The following is a 25665-nucleotide window of genomic DNA, read 5'->3' on the forward strand; positions in this document are numbered from 1 at the left end:
TGATGGATATTTAAATAGTGGGTCTTTGGAAGTATGAATTTCATAATAAAAAGTTTTAAAAAGCATCAGTTTACGTTCATCTACAACACAAGCACATTTTTAGCTAGCATTAAAAGTTACACAAACATTTTGATACTAAGTCAAACAATGCCAAATTCTCCGTGACTACACAGCAAACACCACTAATTCTTTCAAAGGTTTCTAGTTCATGTAATTAACATACAGCACAGTTACATAAACTGCTTTCCAGTGAACAGAACAGCACAGATGCTACTGACCTTGCCAGAAAGGTTCCAAAGCAAAAATGACTACGGTGGACTCCCCTCAGCCCCTGCTCCCTCAGGAATCACCTCTCAGAACAGGTCCACTTTTTTGCTGGTATTTTATGTAAAAGTTTATTTGCTAAACATTAATCTTTGTACTCAAGTTTCAAGTGCACCATATTACACATTAATTCTGAGTTAGATTTAATATCCTTAGTTGATATACTACATCTGAAAATCATATTCACATTTAACAATGAAAATACCTTCCCCGAAGGCAATTACCATTAAAGATGCTTTGAAATTATGAAATGTGAATATTGTTATTATAATTTCACAAAGATTGGTAAACATTATTCTCTTAAATGCAAAATAATCAAATAAATATATCACCATCACAACAAAAGTAAAAACATAACCTTTGCTTCTCTTTATGAGAAACACAGAAATTTATTAAACTGTGATAAGTAAATTACTTTTATTCATAATAGTACTAAATTAAGAATACAATAACAAAAATATAAACAGCAAACATTTATTACGTACTTACATCCAAAGTATCATAGGAAGCACTTCACAAGCACTATCTCATCTATCTCATCACATCTTCAGAGTAGAGCTATAGTTCTCATGCCTTTCACAAATGGCTCAGAGAGGACTAAGAGAACATGGCCAGACAGTCTGTCCCTATAGCCTGTAATCTTAACCACCACGTTATAGTGCTTCCATGTAGAAAGACTATGTTGTGAGTTTTTACCTTGAAATGGTCTAATTAAAATCACAGGCAATAGGACTTCCCTAGTGGCGCTGTGGTTAAGAATCCACCTGCCAATGCAGGGGACATGGGTTCGAGGCCTGGTCTGGAAAGATCCCACATGCTGCAGAGCAACTAAGCCCATGCGCCACAACTACTGAGCCTGTGCTCTAGAGCCCGCGAGCCACAACTACTGAAGCCCACGTGCCTAGAGCCCACACACTGCAATGAAGAGTAGCCTCCGCTCACCACAACTAGAGGAAGCCCACACGCAGCAACGAAGACCCAACGCAGCCAAAAATAAAATATAAATAAATAAATTTATTAAAATAAAATAAAAATAAATCACAGGCAATAGACTTTGACTACTAAAACATGGGAAAAATACTAAGAATCTTAAGAAAATAACTGAAAATATTAAAGAAAAAGTTACTGAATTCCTCATGGTTTACTCTAATTCTAGATCTTCACTGAGGAATATTAATCTGTGATAGGGAACTGTTCAAGTTACTTAAAGTAAATAATCCCAATGTGGTTTATCATTTAAAAACTTCTCTTAGAGGGGCTTCCCTGGTGGTGCAGTGGTTGGGAGTCCACCTGCCAAGGCAGGGGACACGGGTTTGAGCCCTGGTCCAGGAGGATCCCACATGCCGCAGAGCAGCTGGGACCGTGCGCCACAACTACTGAGCCTGCGCTCCAGAGCCCAGGAGCCACAACTACTGAGCCCACACACCACAACTGCTGAAGCCCGCGTGCCTAGAGCCCGTGCTCCAGAACAGAGGAGGCTGCCGCGGTGAGGGGCCCGCGCACCGCGGTGAGGAGTGGCCCCCCGCTTGCCGCAGCTAGGGAGAGCCCGTGCACAGTGGCGAAGACCCAACGCAGCCAAAAGTAAAAATGGATAAAATAGATTTATAAAAAATAAAATAAAATTTAAAATTCACTTAGAGAAATTCAGTAATGCAGGATAGCCCTACAGACTTTGAAGTTAAAATTCAGTGTATTATACAATTTTACAGCTTTGCCAGTCATTTGCAAAGAATTCTCCAAATTTAAAAAACCCAACAAAATAGATATTTTAAAACAATTTTTGCTATTTCTAGGTAAGCATTCGATACCAGGTGATAATAAACCTTGTTTCTCTGATTACTATATAAAGGTAGCTATAGGACAGAATACCAAAATAAAAGGAAAAGAGAATTTGAGAGCTAACAAACTCAGGTATCTATCGAGAATAGGGAAAATAAAGGTATCTAGATGAATACTAGATTTAACACATCAGGTTTAAGGAAGACTATTGCTTAAGAAAATACTCTTCAATTAAATCTCCAAGATTCAAGATTTTTGCAACAAATATATAAATAAACTCCCAAATACGCATGCTGAAAGTTTAACGGAAATACTAACTGATAATTAAAGAAAGGAAACTTCTTCTAAAGCTTTGTTGTGATCTGGAAAGAAAATTTCTAATATTTGGACAGACACTATCCACTACCTTTCCAGGGACAGATAAGTAAGGAAGGCACAAACACTGGTAGAAGGGACTTGCCCACATTAGATGAACAGTCATTCCATTGTTAAAAAGCTTACGGACAAAACCTTACAGGAATTTTTGAGTTTAGACTTACCATACTTTCTTTCAAACAACTCTTCAACTTGTTTACGCAGGTCAGTAATTCGAGCATTCCATTTCTCTGAAAATTGAGAGAAAATTAAAACTCAAGGATAAATCCCTGTTTGGAGGCACTAATACATTCTTAAGATGACCCAACATCTAACGACTTATTTTCTACGTAATATATCCTGATTTGTAATAATCCACCTGTCTATATAATTTTACTGTTTTCCTAAGGACTTTCTCTTTTTTGCGGTTCTTATAATTGGTTCAGTGAGAGATTATAGGGTTGTTTAAAGATTATTTTCAGACCACTTCATACTGAGTACCTCTTTTTAAACTTAAAAATTCCGAAAAGCATGAGGGCAGAAAAGACCCATCAATTAAACACTACAAAGTGAGGTGAAAAAGAGAAAGGTCCCCAAGACTGTGCAGGAAACCTTCTAAAATGTGTCTAAGTTGTATGGAAATAAGACTTTATATACAGTTGTAACTTATAATAGCATGCTAAAGAATATATATAAACTTACTATATATAACACTTCAATTTATATTCAGTAATTATGACTAAGACAACTTAAAATATTAAAGTACTATTTAAAAAACGTATAAAGCTAAATGTTCTATTTATTCAAAATATGGATCACAAACACATCTTGCCACTAATATTTTACTTTGTCCCTTCAAAAGGATACCACTGTGGTTTAGATTAGAGGCCAGCAGTTACACAAAGCAAGAAAAATTAATATAAAAATTATATCTGAAATTAAAAAGTGATCCAAATCTCAGACAAATAAATGAATTACTAAGTCATTAACACTGATTTTTAAGTCTACCACCTTTTTTTTTTCTTGGCCACATTACGGCTTGTGGGCTCTTACTTACTTCCCTGACCAGGGACTGAAGCCGGGACCCAGGACTGAAAGCATCGAGTCCTAATGACTGGACTGCCAGGAAATTCCCTTAAGGCTACCAATTCTAGCTAACAACAGAAGATACAGTGTCTTATGCTTTGGTATACACAAACGTGTGTAAGCAGTGTCTGTAAGGTTACTTCAAACTGTCCATGGCTTTCCTCAGCTTAGATCATAAGGCAGTAATTTATTTAAGGCATCCTCACCAAAGAATGCTGTAACTCTTCAGTAACAGAAAAAGTTCGGAAGGAAAAAAAAAAGACCACATTTAACTGACAACTTACCGAAGTTGAACTCCCTCACTTTCCGTTTGCCGGCATTGGCAGGTTCTGTGACTGGCGGCTGGGGAGGCTCATTGCTCTTTGGTCTCTTGGTAGGTGGAGAATAATCATCATCTTGAAAAAGAAAACTATCATCACTGGAGGAACAGTCTAAATGAGTGACAGCCACTGCCTGTAAAATTCTCAGCATTCGAAAGACGTGGGGGGATTTAAATATGATTGGGACAGCAACCGTTATTTCTGTATTGCCATTTTCAGCGTATTTTTTCCCAGTCACATTTCCAGCTTTCCTACTCTTTTCGGAGGTGCTCAAGTGAATAACCCTCGTTTTCCTTTGTCTTGCTCCTTTTTTTCAGTTTGCTTAATTTGAATTAAGTCATATAAATCCCCCCTTCTCCTAACTCCTCTCAGAGAGCTGTCTAGAATTATAGTGTATTTTAAGACTTCCAAGAAAAAGGTTTTAATGGAGACAGCTACCAACAACTATACAAACATATAAGAAAATATATCTTGAATGGAAAAATATTTAACCTTATACAAAATTCAAGCATACATAAAGGAGGTTGGATAACTGTATGTTAAAAACTTTTAACTAACAAAACTAAAAGAAGTAAGATTATATTATTTGTGAAACAGGTATTGTTGATTCATCCAATACAATACCCATGTATATAGAAAATGAGCGATCATATACTTAAGCACAGCATATAGACTACCCAAGACTTTGTAGTAAGAGTTCTTTGCGGCTATGCCTGCAATTCAACTCTGTCGTGATACTTCAACACATCTGGTGCTAGAATAAAGGACACTGGATCAAGTAAGAAAAGCTATCAACTGTCATCTTCTTCTGGTCCCTGAAGATATCAGCTGGCACACTACTGAGATTTCTGCTCAAACACCATCTACAAATTACTGAAAACACCATTTTCAGACATCTACACTTTTAAAAAATGTGGGATGAAGAAGAAAATAATTACTGGGTTAAAGGCAACAGCAGTAACAAAAAGATACCATAAGATACACTAAGTTCCCCTTTTCAGTATAATTTTCATTCTCATTTTATAGCTAAACAAACAAGATCAGAGAATGCTATATGACTTAACCATGTCATATGCTAGACAGTGCAGCTGAGATGAAATTATGGGTATCATTCTTTCAGCTAAACAGGCTAACTCTCAAAAAACAATAAGAAATTCAAATTTAGCCTAATATACAATGATGCCTTGGACAGCAATGGATAACTTTTATATACTTTGTATGTTAATCAAGGGAAAATCTGACTAAAGCCTAAAATATTTAAACCTCATTCTTATCATAGCATCAGAGAACATAGACATGGCTGCCGTTGTTCACCGACTTTGGGTTCTTCCTTTACAGACAAAGCCTGTGGATACCAAAATCCAAGGATGCTCAAGTCACTTATATAAATTGGCATATAATTCACATATAACCTATGCACATCCTCCCTTATACTTTAAATCATCTCTAGATTACTTCTAATACCTAAGACAATGTAAGTGCTATGGCACATGGCAAATTCAAGTTTTGCTTTTTAAAATTTTCTAAAAAACTCTTTTTGAATACCTTCCATCGGCAGTTGGCTAAAGCTTGCAGATATGGTGGGCCAACTGTAATTTCAACAGACAGTCTGATTACCTAAAATCATTTACTGACTGACTATTCAAACAAATAAGAGAAAAAGGTATCATTGTCACTGATACCAGATAAAGTCATATTAGGACCCATTTATGTGCTGGGAAAGGGAATACTATTTCAGGAACAAGTTATCACATAAACAACTTACGACACTACAAAAACTTTCACGCGTTGAATTCCACTGTAGAAACCCATGTTCAAATCCAGAAAAAACAAAAAAAAATTTGTAGTAAAAAACAATTTAAAAATGACAAACTACCAGTAAAATAAAACTTGACTAAGTAACATGGGCTTATAATGATTAAACTACTACAAGGATTAAAAATGGTCAAAAGATTCTTAAATAGGTTATTAAATAATTAGATTCACACCTAAGTAGATACATTTTTGGAAAACATATTAGGTATTTCTCTAATGTCTGGCTTTCAATTCTGAAAACGGCTGACAAAATCCCCCCTTTCCAATTTCCAAATAGATTTTTAGACGCCTGAGAGTATTTTCAGGCTAATTTGCAATGGGTAAAATGAAATATACTCATTTCACCTATGAATATTGTCAAAGCATTTTAAATGCTTAGTATTAATTCTTTACAAACATTAAGCAATGACATGTAAAACAAAAGTATTTTTCTTACAGGCTACTGCAGCCTAAATATTTCTATAGATTATCATTTTAAATTATTGCTAATTGAATTATATAACATGAAAACCAAAAGAGTATAAAATAAAAAAGAAAATATAGCTTTAGGACGGTAATGAAAAGTCAGTGCTCTACTATATTCATCTCAGTTGTAATCCGAACAGTTTGAAATTGAGGCCAAGGGGAAAGGGCAAGAGAGCTTTTCTTTAGTGTCCAAGACCTCATTTGTTCAATCGGGTTAACTTGTTTTAAAACAAAAGGATTTAATAGTATAAATATATTTTAAGAAAGTAACCTCATCGACCTATAAATAGAAAAAAGACAAATCTAGGAGTGTTTTTTAACAAGATAACAAATGATTTAACAAAGGCTGTAAAATATTAAAAAGTGATTATCACATTTCTCTCCAGTGACAAATAATGAAGTCAACCTATTAAATGTAAACAGATAAAATTAATTATGTGTGATGATAAAATACCACAACATATATTTTATTAAAAGACTAACCCATTTCATATATTTATTACCTGATCTTAGTGTTTTAATTCATACGAAACACAGAATTAGATCAAAAAGAGCTATGAACTCAACCACCCCTTCTATTTTTTCTTCTACTCTTGCAGCAAAAAACTCTGATTTTGAAAAAGTATGAAAAACTTGTTACTCTTGACCTCATAATCTCTTTCACAAAGGATCCAAATTATTTATCTGTAGCAGAAACCAGTCTGCCTCTAACAATCAGTCCAGCAGGCAGCACTGTTTTCTAACTATCATGGTGCTTCAACATTATAAACAACCACTTTTGTGTAAAAAGACACATATCTCTGGACACTTCCAATTTAAGCCCAAACTAAAAATATTTACATCATCAAAACTAAAAGCTCATAAAATGAATTTCAAGATATTTTAACATGCAAAAGCTGCAATTCAGTGAGGAATATGTGACAGCTATGCCTCAGTCTTAAAAACAAGCCTCCCACCCCTTGAAAAAAGGCAGTAACAGAACCTAACCCAAAATTACTATCTAAAAAATCCTGTTTTCCTTTTTGCAACATACTTACAAATATGCCTATAGATAACACAGACCTCAGAGCTAAAATGTGTTACTAAACTCATCTAATTCTTGATGAATGCATTAACAGCATATAAAAATTTTTTCTGATACTCCTTTCAACATAATCGAATTGGTAATGTTTTTTCAAATAATCTGACACCTATTCAAAGTAAAAGAAACAAATCAAAATAAACCAGGCACTCTTTCCTCTTAATTAATTTACCCCTACACATTTCAAATTAATAGATGGCATTTTCCACCCATGGACCCAGGTCCTAAATCCTCCAAAAGTCTACTTTTTACATAATAATTGGATGTTCACTAAGTGATTTGTTAGCAACTATGAAGTTGAAAATACAAAGTATTCAAATGATAACCTACCCAATTATAGATTCTATGAACTCTCATGTAACATTTATAAGATAAGCATAATAACTAAACAATGACAAATAGCAAAGACTATTATTGCTCTATCTTCAGAAATGCCCAGAATTCAATCACTCCTTATCCCTCCTGTCACCATCCAGTTCTGCTAAAGCACCTCCCTCTCCGCCCTGAATAACTACAATAGCTTTGCTTCCACTATGGTCTGCTCTCAGTCTTTACAGCAGCCCTGTTTCTTCAAAAAGGAGGCCAGAACTTATCACTTCTCTGTTCAAAACTCTCCAATGGACTTGCCTATCTTGTTCACTCCTTAGCACCTAGTACAGCCCCCAGCACATACAAGGTGCCTGGTATCTGTGGACTGATTAAACGAACATTTGAATAGTGTAGTCCTTAATTTTGTGCAGCAGCCAAGTATTTATGAATGTCCTAAGCATAAATTTCATGAAAAAGGATACCATCAGAGGATGAAATCCAACTATTCAAACTCTAAAACAGTGTTATCCAAAGTGGCCCTGGCATAGGGCTGTGGTGGTGCGCGGGGACCCGGTGCGGTGACAGTGGTTGCCGCGGGGCTGATGAGAAACTACTAAAGTTCCTGTGGACGCAAAGTAGAATTTCATAAGAACACAGTGGATGGAGAAGAGAAAACCTACGGTGGCTGTGAGGGTCCTGATGCCATGCATGTAAAATTGGTATCTTCAGATGGTCACAAATTTACTGTAAAAAGAGAACATGCGCTAACATGAGGAACAATAAAAGCCATGTTGAGTGGCCCAGGTCAGTTTGCTGAGAACGAAACTAATTAAGTCAATTTTAGAGAGATCCCTTCACATGTGCTATCAAAAGTATATGTGTATTTTACCTACAAGGTTGCTACACTAACAGCTCCATGGAGATTCCTGAATTCCAATTGCACCTGAAATTGCACTGGAACTGCTGATGGCTGCAAACTTCCTAGATTGTTAAATAAATCATTTAAAAAAAAAAAAAAAGTATAGTCCATATACAGATGGCATTGTGAACTGCATTCCGGTGTGTAAATATTTATGTACATTTTTCAATTTGTTTAAGAAAGAAAATTTAAAATTTCAAAGAGTCTTCTTACTTAAGAAGACACAAAATTAACCTTTTTAATCTATTTAAAATCAATTTGAAGGGACTTCCCTGGTGGTCCAGTGGTAAAGAATCCGCCTTCCAATGCAGGGAACTCGGGCTCAATCCTGTCGGAGAACTAAGATCCCACATGCCGCGGGGCAACTAAGTCCGTGCGCCACAACTACGGAGCCCGTGTGCCTCAACTAGAGAGGCAGCATGCCGCAAACTACAGAGCCCACATGCCCTGGAGCCCACGTGCCACAGCTAGAGAGAGAACACCGCACACCACAACTAGAGATAAGCCCGCGCGCGCCACAACTAAGACCCAACACAGCCAAATAAATAAATATTTTAAAAATCAATTTTACTGCAAAAAAAAGAAAAAAAAATTAAAAAATCAATTTGAAGACAAATTAAGAAACAATCAGGGGGTTAGGCCACAGCAGAATAAACATGTGTGAATGACTCAAGTTTGGGGGGAAATGCATTGAAAGTGAACTGCACTGTAAGGAAACCTCTTCTCAAGCAAAAACACTTCCCATTATTAGCACACCCATGATAGCCAGACCTCAAACAACTCTTAGGTACGATTGTCTCTGCACGTATCAAAGACATGCATGTATCAGAGACCTGACAACAGTCTGATTTTACCCAGAAATGTAGTCATGATGTTTATGAAACTAAGGCACACACAGCCATATTACTCCGAGGGGTATTTCCCAAACCTAAGTCACAAAAGTTATACAGGCGCACCACTGTCTTCAAGAACAAACTGATCATCACAAATGGAAGAGCACATCTCAGCTCAGTAGACTATCTCCTGCAGTTTAATGTGTCTCCATCAATCTCAATTAAACCCTTCATAATGTCACATAATTACAAATAAAGATACCAAGGTTAAAGTATTGTGGAAAATCTTACAAACTTACTTGATGACAAAGTTTCTTTTTTCTTTTCTATAAACTTTTTGGGAAATGCAGAAAGATACAATATGAGAAAACAAAAGTCACCCCCAGGCAAGCAGGATTATCTTATTTCCTTCCAAGCACAAGTATTTTCCTAAACAAAACTAACATAGTTCTCTAGATACACTTTTCCTTTTAAAGGTGACTTGTTCTTGAAAGGCAGGGTTTTTTTTTTTTTCCACTAAGCATATTACACTAGGGGTCTTTTTTCAGATCGCATATTGAAAAAAAAAAGTTACCATTTCAATGTCAATATATTTTTTCTAATATGAGAATGTATCAAAATTTAATTTTCTAACTATGGATATTTTCCTAGTTTCTAGCATTTTATAATCATCTTTCCAGAAAAAAATACAATATACTTATCAAAAAGATGTGCGTGTGAGGTCTCATCTGACCTTCCTTGTTAGTATCACAGATTACATTTTACCTTCCTTAATGTATGGATAACAATTACTTAGCAATTTAATTACAGCTGGTATATAACCGTTTGTTCATAAACACATATCCCACAGAAAATGCTACCCTGAAAAGTAATTACATTACACAGACCCGGTATTTCACTGGTCTTCTGAACATAAGGCAGCAGCCTAAATAGCAAAATGCTACTTGTTGACAAATCTGGATGATGTATCAAACTTCTGGTACTACGTCTTAGTTTAAAAGAAACAGGATTTATCACTCCCTCCAAAGAGTTAAAACTGAGAAGACTGACACACATTTCAAGTTTGTAAGTCATTTATTTCATAATTATCTTGACATCTCTTTAAAGGTCTTATACTATTAAAAACAAGTGTTTGTTTTCTAAACAATTCTAACATAGCCTTTATCTGTTTTAAGATTTGTTTTCAGATAAATCAATGTGGTTATTAGTCCTATTTAAAAGCTTTATGCTAATAATTTTAATCATCAATTTGTTTTTATCTCTATAGGAAGGAAAAGGTTCTGAGTGTTCATAATATAAATATAATATTTACAGATTTTCTTCTCATAGCTGAGTTTCAAATTAAAAAGCAATTAAATTCAATTATTGTGGACTTCCCTAGCAGTCCAGTGGTTAAGACTCTGTGCAACAGGCTGGGGGGTTCGATCCCTGGTTCGGGAACTAAGATCCCACATGCCACCCGGTGTGGACAAATTAGTTAATTACTTACTTACTTGACTAGAAACAATTCAAAACTGCTTTTAGGTTAGTAAAATTATGTTAATGATAAAATATGTATATTAAATTGAGATGTTAAAACACAAAGTATGAGAAAATTTCTGATATTAGGTAAAAGCCACCAATCAACTTATAATTTAGAAGCAATGAAGACAAACACTTCGAATAGCTTGAAGTAGCCAAACACCATAAATAAGCAAGTGGACACCAGTAGGAGACAGGTTATTTTAAAAAAAAGGAAAGACAAAGATAGAAAACCAAGAAAGGTTATGTAGCAGTTAAAAAAAATAATAATGATGAAGTACCAAGATGTAAAGTTATGGGATAAAAAACTACAGAAAACGTGATATGTGTGTATTATATTTGTTCATTATAATGCTGTATGCCGAAAACATCCATGTATTTTCGCAAAACGAAATGTGCGTTGTGTTTATATATACGTCAAATTATTTTTAGATGTATACGCAATAAAGTGCCATCTACTACTGAGTAGAGGGTCACTGGAGCAGGGTGGGGGTTAACAGCGCTGTATTTTTACCTTAGAAAAAAACTACTTTGAGGAGAAAAAACTTACAGAGGAATAGTGTGAGATAACTTCAAAGAAAAAAAATCAATACACATTTAATAATTATTAAATATAAAGCGTGATACTGTTAATAATTAGCTGAATCTTTAAATAATTCAGGACAAACTGGCTCATCTGCACTCATGCATTATCTTTGAAGAAAAAAATACATTTGAAGCGACTTTAACTATATAGAGAGATTAGTTTGGAATATTTTTGTAGCTGCTGCTTCAAAAGTTTTGAAGGACAGATTATATGCTAGCCTCTAACTGCATTTTAAGGGGGGAAACTATCAACACCTTCTCCTCCACTTCACTAAGGTAGACACAGGGGTTCCAGTACTAATTAAGTCTCTTATATCACACCCAATAACAGGTTATAAATCTGTTTTTGTGTGCATCCAGTCTGGTCATAGTTTTCACTTTTTAAAAATTCTCTATTCCCAATGATAGAAAGTATATAGGTTGGCCCACTGCTCATTTTCACGGCTTACTTTTGTTGTCTAAAACTCCCAAAGCACTGGGTGTGCTGCTGGGATATGGGCTGCTTTGGTCACACATACACATATATGCTTCAGTTTTTTTTTCACAAGTTTCCTTTAAAAATGAATGAAATGCATACTTAGCAATGTGAATGTGACAAATATTTTTATGACCAGAAGTAAACTTTTGGAATCAATGCTTTTAGATAACTAACCTTCAATAGTCACCTCAACTTCGGGGTCCTCACTTGTTTCTGAAGGGACATGTTGAGTAGAATCTTGAAAAAAATAAAATTCTAAAATGACATTCATTATAAAGCACTTTCTATTATGTTCCAACATTTTATTGATTTGATATTCCAAAAGCAGCCTACTATAAAATTTTACTGGCATTTTAATTCATCTCATATTTGTTAAGTTAAAATATCTGACCCTTTTCATTGTAAGTAGGGATAAAAGAAAATAAAATGTAGAGAAACTCTGGAAAACTATTAGACAATACCAAATTACCTGCATTAATGGACTCAAAAAACTTTTATTTTTAGAGGAATAAAATTATAATGAAGTCACAATTATTTTCCTGCTGTAACTAGAAGACGCTAGGATAAAAACAAAGGTTTTATTATTCTTTTTAAACTATTTCTCCTCTTCTTTCAGAAATCCTAGGAGTGGCTTATATTGTTAAATAAAACCACAATCAAATTTTTTGCAATGGGGACCTTCATATCCAAACAGTGACTATAACACATGCATACAGGACTGTATCACCTAACTTTATATGCAAAATACTTTACAAAATTAAATATTTGTGTTACTACACAAAACAAATGAACATCAGAATGTTAGTGCTGGAAGCTCAGCTAGAGAGTATCTTCATCAACTCTCTTTTCATTTTGCAAAGGTTGAGAGATTAATTGATTTGCCAAAGATTATGTTTACTTGTTAGTAAAGGAATAAAGAACAGAACTGAACTTCAATTCAACTCTATTAACACTCAATATGACAATAAAAATTTCCTCAAAAATAAAGTAGTTCAAAGCCTAATATCTAATTCACATTGCCCAATGAACCCCAGTACAATTTGTCTTGTATACAGGTAATCTCCTTGCTGTAAATACTGCCTATCCAAAACAGAGGATTTTGTTACAGAGGAAATATCTAATTACCTACACACAGTAAAAGAAAACAAAAAAAATTTCATTCACACCATCGTCTATTAAAAAAACTCAACAAGAAATTTAAAATATTATTTAAAATGAGCATTTCAATACTTCTGCAAGAAATGTATTCCAATTAGAATACTCTAATTCTAAAACTGAATTTGGAAAGATTAGTCAACTTTCCAGGGACCTTCAGAACTCCCTCCACTCGAAGAAAGTAAAAGATCAAATTACTGATTTTAAAAAATAAAACAAAAAAGCAAATATAAGGAATAAAAAGGTACAGAAGAGAGTTCCTTTTTATTCTTAAAAAAATAAGGCTTGACATGACCAGTTTATGTGAGAAATAATAATTCCAAAACAATGTCCAGTTACCTTAACCAGTTATTTTCCTTGGGAGAAATCTACAAAAATTCTTTTGGAAGTATCTAAATGGTTTAGCAACAGGAAGCCATTCTGCATGGTAACCGTTTAACTCAAGATTCCAATAACTTAAAAAGCTGTACCATAGTTGAATATCCATTCAATCCTACAATCAAAGGAGGATGGCTGGCTAAGAGACAAAGCAGTCCACGGGGTGGCTGTGGATATAAAAATGAGCTGAGAGGACATCTTTCTTTCATTAATCGTATGGAGAATACATTACCCTACTTTAAAAAATGGTACTAATAGTATGTTTTAAAATGAAATATGAACAGAGCTAGTAATAATTTTAATTCTAACTATCAAAACCATTCTTTCAAAATATGGCAAAAAATGACCAAGAAAAAATGGGCAGCATTTTGCATCATGAAGAGTTTTACTTACCAGTTAAGTTTTCCTCCCCATATGCTTTATTATTCAGCACAGTAAAAGAGGTATATTAAATATCATCTTAGGACTAAAAAAACAACCTGTTGGCTAAGAAGGCATACCATAACAATCATCATTTCATTTCCAAATAAGGTGTTTTAAGGATAATATTCTCTATAGTACAGAACAACATAATACAAATACAGCAAAGTAAAAATCCCTGTATCTAACCTTCTGCTGGTACTTCCATTTCTGTTCCTTCATTGCCCTCTGAAGAATGATGGCTTCCTAAAAAGAAAATATACCACATATAATAAACCAATAAAGACTGATATTGGAAGAAGAGATACTAGGTAACAATGCAAATAATAACATGAATACAAACTGATTCCTTAACTCCTTAGCAATTAATACGAACAATGCTATCTAATTCAGAAAAACATGTAACACTTCCGTATGAAAGCTCAAAAAATTATTTTAAAACGTAAATATATAGATTAAACCAAAGTAGGTTTGGGGATTTACTATTAGTTACAGGAACTACAAAATATAATTACTGATAGATGTTAGAATTTGAGAAGTAGAATAGTATGTTTCAAAGTGCCATGCTCATCTGTCAATGACACACACACAAAAACACACACCAGAGTAAATTTCTTCTTTGCTCATAGACTCTATCAAGACTAGATAAACAAGTTCAGGTTGGGCTGTGAAATGTTTCCTGCTTTCCATTTTTACTATGGTGGAAGCTATGGAAACTCAATCCCCATTATTTAATCAAAGTTGCACTTAAAGGAAACTCGTAAGTTAAAACTTAAGATACTACCTTTAGTCTCAAAAGCATTTTAATTCAGGTAATATAATCTGCCTGCTTCTAAAAACTGGAACATAAAGCAATGTATCAGGTTAGGCAGTCAAAAGGTAAACAGGCTCATCCTACCAGAGAAGAAGCTTTACTCGTAAATAGGAAAGAAGTAATCTAAAACCCAAGAGAGCCAATCAGGACAAGTGCCCAAACTGCCCCAGAATATTTATCCTCTGTCCTTAAATGTCTGAGCTACTAACACAGAAAAGATTGAAAATCACTGCATTCGTGTAGAAATAAAAATATATTACCTATAAGGAAGAATAAAGCACAAAGGGGGAGCAGAAGCAAAATCAGGTCTATTTTGTCATCCACTGGTAACTAGTTAAAGAAACTATACTAAAGGTACAATTCCCAGACACAGGTTTCAAATACACTCTATCTTGATTTTTAAAGAGCATTGACTACAAACACTGTCATTCAGTGCCTAGCATCTTTGAATTTAAAGTGCCATGCAAAGACAAAATGTTTGTGGTTTTCAATGTCTAACTTTATGGTGCTATAATTATCCTGGGATTCTTTTCCACTTATTTCATATTCTGAAAACTCACCTGAGCTCAAAACACTAACTAGATAAATCTATAAATCTGTAGCCATGAATTATTTCTTTAGTTAACTTCTTAAATATGCTTTCTCAACACACAGCCCCCACCCCCCAATTAAACGTTAACATTTGACTTTATGGAGCATTGGGTCCTTTGACTGTAATGCCAAAGAAAACAAAAATGTGAGGTCAAAACAATGAGAGATAACGGAGAAGAGGCCAGTACTTAAAAAGGCAAGATTGGGTAAAAATAAGAAAAATTAAGGTCAGAATATTACAAGAGTACATGTAAACAATGATTCTACGTGTACTTTTTGTTCTTTAAAAATCTGAAATAAGCAATTACATTTATATTAAAAGTAAAGCTAAATAAAATAAATCTTATGAGCTAAACGCCAGAATAGACAGAAGTAAAGTAAAAGCCAGCACAGATACTCTATGATCATCAAGTTAGGGAACACTACACAGAAATTTCCAGAGGTATTCAATCAATAAACTTAGGGATTTACAAATGATATCTTACAACCTTTCTAGAAACTAAGTATCAACATGACCTTATTGATATTTACATTACTAACTATGCAATATAAGCCTTATTTCTGACTATTCTGATATAAGGTATAAATGTGTACTTTACCTTAAATATGAAAGTGTGTCATGTACCCATTTCGAGATTCATTACTAGATTCACAAAAGGGAAAATTGGTTTTGAAAAATTGTTGCTTGTGAAGTTCATTTATATGTTTAAAAAAAAAGGCCAATACATTTTTTTCCTTTTCCATTTAGAAAAGTAATAATACAGATATAAACACTAAAACACAGTCTGTCCAATATAAAGAAACATTAAATAAGAACAGTACGTGGGCAAACGGAAGTGAGAACGTGATACCTTGCAAAGACTTCGAAAGGGGGAGTTTGTCATCGACATCATCAGTTTCAGAAGGGCCTGCTTTGGGATACAAAGATAATACTTCAAAAGTAATCCCAAAAATGTACTTTGGGTCACTTCAGCAAACAAATTTGGGCGAGAGAGATGGAATAATACAGCCTTTTCATGAACAAAAAAGGCAAAAAAAAAAAAAAAAAAGAAAAGAAAAAAAAGACTGACAAAATGAATGGTGTCAATTTATGGTCTTAGTGAATGGAAAAGGTGTATTCAGATAAACTCATATAAAGACAGTCAAAAGAAATTTTGAAAATGACTAACTCGACATGAATTGAATGGGAACAATATGTCTAAAATGGTGGATATGCGTAATGTTCATGACAGCAAACTGCAACTTTTACTTCATACAGATTATAAGTGCAGATATATCTTACAAGGTGCATTTGTTTCTTCCTTGCCAAATACTTGGCTTAATGTTTTGTCATACTAAAGAAAAATGCAGAATCAAATTGTTACACCTTCCTTAGAATCTCTAAAATAACACAATTAACCTATCAATAAGCTTGAATCTCCACTGAAATAGAAACATGACAAACAATTAATTCAGAACCCTCCCTTCCTAAAGATCCATAAACACTTTTTAATAACTTAACGTGGTTTTTCCCAATTATTAACATACAATGTATTTTGTGTTAATTAAACCTTCACAGAATGCTACAGATTTTGACAACACACCTGCATGTATTATGCTTTTAGTGAAAGTAATAGATTTAAAAGAGAACAAAACATTGTGTTTTCAATGACTACTTAACATAAACATGTCCTTGCATTAATATGAATACAAACCACTTCACTACCTCTGAATATTTTTTGAAAAATATCCTAAGACTTTTGAAAGGCTTTGCAAATGCAGGACGGATTTCACGAAGAGGCACAAAACTACACATTATAAATAAAGGACACAGCATAGAAGAAAATAATTTCATAGAAAATAGAAAAATTATTTGTATTTGGAATCTCAACTAAGAGCAAGATGATAAACGAAAGACACCTGAATTCAAATGCCAGATTCACTGCTTCCTAGTCATGTGATCCTGGGTAAAAATATACAGAAGAAATAAATTAAATGATAGCTAAATGTACTAACTGACTTCTAAATACTGCTTTAGCCGCTCTTCCACAAGTCTAGCTATGTTATCATTATCGATATTGTTCTGTTCTAAATTATTTTAATTAGGTCCTCTTTAAGTCAATAAAAGTGTATTTCTTAGGATTCCCACTGTATAGAATTTCTTTTTTAAATAACATGCTTATTATTGACTTCTAATTTAACTAATTACATTATATTCGGGGAATTCTTTAAGGCTACCTGTGAACAAATATAAAGCCAACTTTTGTAAAAGATCCATGTTTTGTAAACAAACATTTATTTGCTGGGTAGAGTTCTGGATATACAACTAGCTTATGTTTGTAAATTTCAGAGTTCAAATACTCTATTTACCATTTATAAGCATTCATCATTTGTTAAAATCTCCCACATGACTGCATTTGCAAATTTATCAACTGTATCAAATTATATCAATTCTTTATTTAGACTTTTGAGGCTACATTGTTAGGTATACACAAATTAATTATCCTATTAATGACTTATTAGTATATAAATTATATAGTCTTACTCTTCATATTTGTTATTTTTTTCTTTTTTGGCCTCAAATTAATATTACTAAACTTGGTTTCTTTTGGTTAATATTTGCCCAGCATACCTTCACCTATCACTCACTATACTACCAGATTATGTTATTTACTTTTAACCATACATGTTATAATAGCAAATGACTTGGACTCTGTCATAAGATCAGCAGCACACCACCCGCACAACTCCAGGAGTGTCTAACAGTCATTGCAGACAAATCACTTTCCCAACGCTCACATCTGAGAACATCTTAGAGGAAAACTGACAGGTACACAGAGATGTGTCCAAGCCTATTTTGGAATACCGAAAGTTTTGGAAGAAAACATAAATGATTTTAAGTGCGAGAATGAACACATGAACTACAGTATAATCACACAGGTAATTGCCACAATGATAGTATTAAATTTGTACGTGACAAAAATAGGTCAATCTCAAAAACTTGTACTGAATGAGACACAAGAACGTATACAAAACACATATACAGCATGATACCATTTGAGTCAAGCTTAAAAACTGAGAAAATGTAATACATAAAATGTAGGTGCCTGGATACACATAAGAAGACGTTTCTGTGGGGATGTATATGTATTTAAAATATAAAATCGTTATCAGGAAGGACAACCGTCAATTTCAAGAAAATGGTTAACTCAGGAGGAACAGAGAAAAAAATGGGAATTGGAAGGGCCTAAAGAAGGGTGTCGATAACACAGTTAACATGTTATATCATGTAAGATTCAGTAAACCTGGGCAGATGTACATTATGTTTGTGGGTTTTAAACATTTTTTAAAAGCATTTTAGAAATACAGCCAGCCATCTGTATCCCTGCATTCAGCATCTGCAGATTCAAACAACCATGGATCCAAAATATTGGGAACAAAAAAATCCCAGAAAGTTCCAAAATGCAATATTTGAATTTGCAGCATGCTGGCAACTATTTAGCATTTACATTGTATTAGATATTTAAGTTATCTAGAGATGATTTAAACAAAGTATACGGGTGGGTGTTTGTAGGTTATATCCAAATATTACACCATTTTATATCAGGGACTTGATCATCTGTGGGTTTTGATACTGGGGGGTGGCCCTGGAACCAATCCCCCTGTGGATACCAAAGGATGACTGTACAATACAGCAATGCAAATAATCGACCTACAAGTACACCCAAAAAATGTCTCACAAATTACATGTTTACAGAAGAAGCCTGATACATGCTGACGGATTCTATTTATATGAACTACAAAAACAGACAAAACTAACCTAGGTTATTACAAACCAGGACAACGGTCTGCACTGGAAAGGGGCTGCCAGGAAAGGAGCCCAAAGGAAAAGGAGCTTCTAGCATAGTGATCCCTAACAACAGATCTTCAGAATGCATGAAGCAAAGTGAAAGAACTGGAAGGAGAAATAGGCAGAGGCAGTTGGAGATTTCAATACTTTTGTAGTGGATAGAAGTAAAGAGAAATGCCAGTACAGATATAGCAGTCCTGAAAGACCGTCAAGCAACCTTAACAAAGCTGAAATAACTGAAATTATACAAAGAATGTTCTCCAACCATAATGGAAATAAACTAAAAATCAGTAACAAAGCTACCTGACAAGTCCACAAGTATGTGGAGATTAAGACTACACTTCTATAGGGAATTCCCAGGCGGTCCAGTGGTTAGGGCTCTGCACTTTCACTGCCGAGGGCCTGGGTTCGATCCCTGGACAGGGAACTAGGATCCCACAAGCCATGCAGTGCTGCCAAAAAAAAAAAAAAAAAAAGAAGAAAGAAAGAAAGAAAAGACTACACTTCTATGTAAATCAGAGGACAGAGGGGAAATTAGAAAATGTTTTGAAATGAATGAAAATAACCACATCAAAGTTTATGCTTAAGAGGGAAGTTTATGGCATTAAGTACTTATATTGGAAAATACTGCAATGATTTAAGCTCCCATCTTAAGAAACATAAAATACAACCAAATTAAAATTAAAGCAACCAAAAACAAAGAAAGAAAGAAACGTAAGAGCAAAGAAATCACTGAAATTTTGTAAAAGCTAGATCTTTGAGGAAAAAAGAAAAAAATTGAGAAAGTTCTAGAGCAAGAGCAATGGTTCTCCACTGGAAATGATACTGTCCCCAAGGGACATATGGCAACATCTGGAGACGTTGTAGATTGTCACAACTAGGGAGATGCTACTGGTGTACATCTAGCAGGGAGAGGCCAGGGAGGATACTAAACATCCTACAATGCAGAGCATAAGACAGACACTGACAACAATGAATTCTTTGATCAAAATGTCAATATTGCCAAGTTTAAAGACAAAGCCCTGAGCTAGAATGACCAATAAGAAACAAACAAAGACACAAATCACTATAATTAAATTACTACAGACCCTGCAAACGTTAAAATTAAAAAAAACTTAAAGTAGACAAATTCCTTAAAAGACACAAACTGCCAACTCTTAATCAACAAGAAATACATAACCCGAGCAGACCTACAATGATTAAAAGAAATTTTAAAATTAAAAAAATGGAGCAAATTTTTAAACCTTCCATTAGAGAAACCTCAAGGTCCAGGTGGATTCATTGGCAAATTTTATCAAAAATATACAGAGAAATGGAGTGATATCAATTCTATTAAAAAATTCTTCAAATATATCATTTCCCAATTCACTTAGGTCAGTATTACCCAAACCAAATAAGGACATTTACAAGAAAAGAAACTTCTAACTAATATCTCTTAAGAACATTAGAAAATGTTCTTAAGAGATATTAGTCAGAACCAACATTTGAAAATTAATGTTGCTGACCATTTTAATAGACTAAACGAGAAAAATGATGTAATCACCTCCAGAGATACAGAAAAGACCTTTCACAAAATTCAACATCCAATCACCATAAAAACTCTTTACAAACTCTGAACTGAAGAAAATTTCTTCAATCTGATAAAGGGCAACTACAAAAAACCGACAGCTTTCACAGAGAAAGATTTCCTCCTAAAACTGCAAATAAGGTAAGGATGCCTACCCTCACTACTATTCCACGTAACACTGGAATGTTGAAGAGCTGGTGCAATTAACACAAGAAAATGAAAGGGAAGAAATAATACTGTCTACTTACAAAATCCCAAAGATTTTTTTCCCAAAGAGTTGCTATACTAATAAATGAATTTTAACTAGGTCACAAGATACAAGGTCCATATGTAAAAGTCAATTGTAGTTCTACGTATTAGCAATAAATACTTGGAAGCTGAAACTGTAAAAGAACAGTACACCACTTACAATAACACTGAAAAACATTAAATACTTAGATATAAATCTTACAAAATATGTACAAGACCTGTATGCTGAAAACAAAGCACTGATGAAAGGAATCAAGAAAGAGCTAAATAGATAAGATACATATATCATGCTCATGAATCAGAAGATTCAATATTAAGATATTCAACCTAAATTAGTCTATGGATTCAGCACAATCTCCATCAAAATCCCCACAGGGGGCAAAGGGGGAAGGACCTCCCTGGTGGTCCAGTGGTTAAGACTTCGCCTTCCAATGCAGGGGCTGCAGGTTTGATCCCCGGTTGGGGAATAAGAAGTTCCCACATGCCTCCGGCCAAAAAAACAAAACATAAAACTGAAGCTATATTGCAACAAATTCAATAAAGACTTTAAAAATGGTCCACATCAAAAAAAATAGAAAATAAAAAAATAAAATCTTGGGCTTCCCTGGTGGCACAGTGGTTAAGAATCCACCTGTCTTGCATTGGCAAGGGACACGGGTTTGAGCCCTGTTCCGGGAATATCCCACATGCCGTGGAGCACCTAAGCCCATGTGCCGCAACAACTGAAGCCTGCGTGCCTAGAGCCCGTGCTCCGCAACAAGAGAAGCCACTGCAGTGAGAAGCCCACGCACTGCAACAAAGAGTAGCCCTGCTCGCCACAACTAGAGAAGCCAGTGCGCAGCAATGAAGACCCAACTCAGTCAAAAATTAAATAATTTTTAAAAAAAACTCTTAAAAAATAAAAAGTCCCCACAGGGCTTTTTGAACAAATCAATAAGCTGATTTTTAAAATTTATATGAAAAGGAAAAGGAGCTAAAATAGGCAAAAAAAATAATGTTGAAAAAGAAGGATAATTTTGGTGGACTCTCACAATCTGATTTTAAAGATGACTTATATAAACTATAGTCCTCAAGACAATGTAATTTTGGAAAAAGATAGAAACAGATCAATGTAACAGAATATTCTCGAGAAAACTGACAGAGATGTAAAGGTAATACGATAGAAAAAGAACAGTCATTGTGCTTCCCTGGTGGCGCAGTGATAAAGAATCCGCCTGCCAATGCAAGGGATGCGGGTTCGAGGCCACGGAGCAACTAAGCCTGTGCGCCACAACTACTGAAGCCTGTGCACCACAACTATTAAAGAAAGCCCATGTGCGTAGAGCCCGTGCTCTGCAACAAGAGAAGCCACCCCAATGAGAAGCCCGCAGACCACAACGAAGAGTAGCCCCCACTCGCCACAACTGGAGAAAGCCCACCAATGCAGCCAAAAATAAATTAAACGAAACAAAACAAAAAAAAGAACAGTCATTTCAACAAAAGGTACTGGAAAAACTGGATATCTGTATGCCTTAAGTTTGAACCTGGTACTCTGCACACTATACAAAAATTAGGTCTAAACCAATCACAGACCTAAATGCAAAACTATGAAAACTTGTATACGACACAGAAGATAACCTTTGTGACACTGGATCAGACCAAGATTTCTTAGCTATGATACTTAAGCACAACTCATATAAGGAAAAAAAAAAAAAAAAAAAAAAAAAAAAGCACTAAGTTGGACACCATCAATTTAACCTATTTGCAAATCACATCACAAAGGACTTTTATTCAGAATATACAAAGAATTGCCAAAGCTTAATTATTAAGAGAAGTACTCAAACTGCATGGACTGTATCTCTCAGCCTAGATGAAAAACTAATAGTCTGGTTCCCACCTTCTTCAGCTGCACTTAAAATATTATCATTTCAGCAATCTTTTCCTCTATAAACATCTGATTTCCATTCGTATTACTTAAATCACTCACACTCCCTATTTCAAAGGGGGGAAAAAAGCTTCTATAATCCTGCCTAGTAACAGCAAAGCTAAAAAAGGCAATACGAAAGATAAAAGCAGACATTTTATTTTAAAATTTAAATATAATATGCTAAAAAGATTTTATTAAACAGTATTTATTAAATATATGTTAGTAAGGTACCAACAACTGCTATAAAGGCTAAATATTTTCCAAATTTTTAACTTTTTAATTAAAAATCCTCAGAATTATCCGAACCTTTTAGCCATGTGATTACTAACATCACAAGCAATAAAATATTCAAATCTGACAGATAAAAATTATGAAATTCAAATATCTGTATACAGATATTCACATGATTACAAACAGAACAAACTTATTCATAACTTTTTAATAATACTCCAGAACTGATAAAGCCTTATCTTTTTAAATGAACCAAACCTATTAAGCAAAAGGCAAATTAAAACCAAAATGAGGTATCACAAGACATCCACTGAAGTGGCTAAAAATAATAATGCGGACCATACAAGTGCTGATAAGGATGTGGAGCCACTAGAACTACTGTCTCCGCTTATGGAAATGTACAATAGTAAAAACACAGTGGAAAACAGCTGAAATACCTACCATATATCTCAGCTATTCCAGTTCTAGGGATCTACTCAAGAGAAATGAAGGCGTATTTCCAAACAAATGTTTCAGCACCTTTACTTTTAATAGCCCCAAACTGGAAACAACCAAAATGTCCATCAATAGACAGAGGGATAAACAAATTGTGGTACAGCCGAACAATGGGAATAACAGCAATAAAATGGAATCGGCCATCAATATATGCCACACTATGGATGAAATTTCAAAACAATTATGTGGAATTTAAGAAGTCATGGCTCCCCACCCCAAGAAAACAGTACATACTTTATGGTCATTCCATTTACATAAATTTCTTAAAAATGCAAACTAATCTAAAATGATAGAAAACAGATCGGTGGTTGGCTGGGGAGGGCTGTGAATGACAAAGAGATTCAGGGGAACTTGAGGATTATGGACATTTCTTTATCTTGACTGCAGTGAAGATAGCTTTATGGGTATATACATAAAACCAATCAGAACTTAGACTTTAAATGTTTAATGTACTTTATGCATCTATAAAAATTAAACTTACCATGAACTATAGATGTTCTTCTAAACTAAAACCCATCAAAGCACAAAAGCAAACTGTATTGTGAAATTATGACCTTTAATTCCCTCTTTGATAATCAAGCAGCTACAGAACAAGATGATAAATACCTAAAATTAATGTCTTACCTTTTATAGATTTTTAACACAGTGATAATGCAGTTATTTCTATTGCACAAATAGAGATATTAAACATTTAGAAGACCTCTTATGCCTTGCAAATAACTGAAAATTCAAATTGAATTCTAAATTGTGCCACAAGTTTTGCTTGTCCTTTTAAGAATATTAATGATCATTTAATTTAACACTTCCCCTGTAAACTGAGTTTATTTTAGTGCCCCATTTTTGAAATCTATTTTATTCCAGTGATAAATTACAAGTATACATGCTAGTCAAGGACCAAAGGACCAGTCAATAAAATAGTATCTAAGGAATTCCGGCAATTAAAGAATTTTAATTTTTACCACCAATAACTTCTACAAAGAAAAATTGTATTAAACAGTATTACCTTGAATGTTATATTGGTAGTAATCAGGATCTTCTGATTCTTCCTTTACTGTCACAGCTGCCATTTCCAGAGAAATGCCTGTAAAAACAAATTATTTTTTAAAATTAAATTATATAATTACACTTCAGGGCATTCAGACAGTATAGGGAAATCCCTTCTGCCCTCCTAATAATGAAGAATAATGCATACATATTTTAAAGGCTTTCAAAAGACAAAAAGTATGCTAGGCGTCAGGGGGACAAAAATAACCTAAAACCCAACCTAGACTACTATTACTAGTAGTACTAGTGGTAGTACTAATAGTACTACCAACTACTAGTGTAGTAATTTTAACCACACTACTAATATTCTGGGATTATTTAATGCTAAATTTGTTCTCTGACAAGTTCTGATCCTTGCAATTAAAGAAAATTAGTCACACTCTATTTTCACTCAATATTAAAAACATTTTTATAAATCACTGAAAATCACCTGCAAACATAAATTTTAGTAACTCACTATTCCAGAGTAAATATGGCATAATCATTTTAATAATGAGACACATTAATTTTTCCCCCTCTTAATATATCCCCCCCCCTTTTTTTTTTGCGGTACGCAGGCCTCTCACTGTTGTGGCCTCTCCCGTTGCGCGGAGCACAGGCTTCGGACACGCAGGCTCAGCGGCCATGGCTCATGGGCTTAGCCGCTCCGCGGCACATGGGATCTTCCCGGACCGGGGCACGAACCCGCGTCCCCTGCATCGGCAGGCAGACTCTCAACCACTGCGCCACAAGGGAAGCCCTATCCCTTTTTTAACAAGGGTAACAAATCATACCTTTCAGCATAACACTTTGCCCACAATGAGGACAAATAATTTGATGTACACCTTTGTGGCCAGATATAAATGAGTGCATATTTTACAATTCCATGTAGAAGGTCAAAATTAGAGGAAAGAAATTTATGTTGTTAAAACTCAAGTAATGTCAATTACCCCTCAAGAAAGCTGAAGAAAAATTAAAATGCACAAGCCTCAGGTTAAAAAAAAAAAAAAAAAAACAAGCAAGTAGTTGATTTTGGGAGGAGAGTAATGAGAGGGGGAAGGAGAAGACCTTCTTGGGGTGTTATTAATGTTCTGTATCAATGTGTTGGGTTACAGGCATGTGTACTTTTTATTTATTG

The 25665-nt window shown here is 34.4% G+C and overlaps 1 protein-coding gene and 1 pseudogene across 7 annotated transcripts in view; one reads left to right on the forward strand and one right to left on the reverse strand.

Moving 5' to 3' along the window:
• GTF2I (general transcription factor IIi) overlaps positions 1-25665 on the reverse strand; it is a 97349-nt gene that overhangs the window by 30662 nt on the left and 41022 nt on the right. For 2 of the 7 annotated variants that reach the window (XM_059038384.2, XM_059038385.2), the window contains exons 9-14: positions 24508-24585; positions 16079-16138; positions 14012-14068; positions 12044-12106; positions 3828-3938; positions 2643-2708 (exon numbers count right to left, since the gene is read on the reverse strand). In XM_059038384.2, coding sequence (XP_058894367.1) covers positions 2643-2708; positions 3828-3938; positions 12044-12106; positions 14012-14068; positions 16079-16138; positions 24508-24585 — 435 coding nt within the window. The remainder of the gene's footprint in view (positions 1-2642; positions 2709-3827; positions 3939-12043; positions 12107-14011; positions 14069-16078; positions 16139-24507; positions 24586-25665) is intronic. The other 5 variants (XM_059038387.2, XM_059038388.2, XM_059038391.2 and 2 more) reach the window with 5 other exon arrangements.
• On the forward strand, positions 8196-8526 carry LOC136792534 (elongin-C pseudogene; annotated as a pseudogene).

This window comes from Kogia breviceps, chromosome 14 (genome assembly GCF_026419965.1).
Source record: "Kogia breviceps isolate mKogBre1 chromosome 14, mKogBre1 haplotype 1, whole genome shotgun sequence".
Lineage (NCBI taxonomy): Eukaryota > Metazoa > Chordata > Mammalia > Artiodactyla > Physeteridae > Kogia > Kogia breviceps.